Source organism: Meleagris gallopavo, chromosome 12 (assembly GCF_000146605.3).
Source record: "Meleagris gallopavo isolate NT-WF06-2002-E0010 breed Aviagen turkey brand Nicholas breeding stock chromosome 12, Turkey_5.1, whole genome shotgun sequence".
Lineage (NCBI taxonomy): Eukaryota > Metazoa > Chordata > Aves > Galliformes > Phasianidae > Meleagris > Meleagris gallopavo.
In genome coordinates this window covers 9,920,626-9,921,811 of record NC_015022.2, presented here as the reverse complement: position 1 = coordinate 9,921,811, position 1,186 = coordinate 9,920,626, and the positions used below count along the sequence as shown (strand labels likewise).

The window sequence follows — 1,186 nt, the reverse complement described above, 5'->3', positions numbered from 1 at the left end:
GGCTGAAGTGCCGCAGGGCTCGGCCTGCACGGAATGACCGCTTCCTGCCCCGAGCTGCTGCCCGGGGGTGACAGGAATCTTCAGGCTTTGTGAGTGAGGGCTGCGCAGCTCGCAGATGGGGCTCAGTAAGAAAAGCGAGATAATCCTTCTGAAGTAGCCCTGCTGGAGCCGTGGGCGTTTCGGATTTGTGCTCTGCCTGTTCCAGGCATCCCACGCCCTGCAGGAATAGGCTGGATGGGAACTTAAATTGCCTGCTTCTCCAGAGTGCTTAAAGCTTGTTTATCAAACCCAGCATCCCAAAAATGAGGTAGATAGAAGTCTCTGTTTCTTCCTTTCCCATGCACAGCGATCCTGTGTCGCTCACACGGGGAGCTCTGTTACAGTGGAAGGGCTGGATGTGGCTGCTCCGGGCACTGCTGAGTTCGTGGGCCTGTGAGGGGCTACAGCGAGGATTTCTTCTGACAGATGAAGGAAAAGGGAGTTAAATGAAACCTGCAATAAGGACCGTAAGCATTTGGTTAAGAGGCACGCTCACCTGCTGCTCTAAATATTTAATCTCAAAGAGCTGTGAAAAAGCTTTACTAGCATTGCCTCTGTTATCTCAGATCTTCCTGCGACATTCTGATCCTTACTTGGTAACTTCTTTGGCCAGCTCAAAAAAAGAGCGTGTGCTTTCCCTCAAACAGCGCTGTGGTTTTTCCAGGAAGGTTCGTTGGTCAGGAACAGAACAGTAACAATGTTTGGGCATAGACTGGCCCTGAGTATGTGTAGACTGGCAGTTAGACCAGCCATGGCAGCAGGTAAATACTGTTTTGTCAGAATTCGTAGAAGCAAAACTTGAATCCCTTTTAAGCCAGAGAAGGACAGCTTAGATGACGCTGGGCCTCGTGGCTTGTTTCTCCCTGCATGCTTAAGGAATGTGAAGAAAGGCGATGCGACCCCTGGGACGCAGCACCACCCAGCAGCAGTTGGGCAAGGTGCAAGGAGCGGTGCTTCTAGGGGGAAGAATGAGGCTGCACGCTGCAAACCTGTGACCGCAGCACCGAACGACACGGTCCGGGCATTCAGCGAACATGACAACAACTGCACGCGTGCCAGCAGATCGCCTGCGGGACGGCAGCGGCGGGGCTCGAACCCGCGTCCCTCGGCCGAGCGGCGCAGGCGCGGTGCCGCGGCGGCGACCGGC

General features: G+C 54.6%; 1 protein-coding gene across 1 annotated transcript in view; it reads right to left on the bottom strand.

Moving 5' to 3' along the window:
- Positions 1 to 588, bottom strand: part of BLOC1S6 (biogenesis of lysosomal organelles complex 1 subunit 6) — a 5,617-nt gene extending 5,029 nt beyond the window's left edge. The window contains exon 1 of the mRNA XM_003209484.4: positions 583 to 588. Within this exon, the coding sequence (XP_003209532.3) occupies positions 583 to 588 (6 nt within the window). The remainder of the gene's footprint in view (positions 1 to 582) is intronic.
- Between the last annotated feature and the right edge of the window lie 598 nt (positions 589 to 1,186).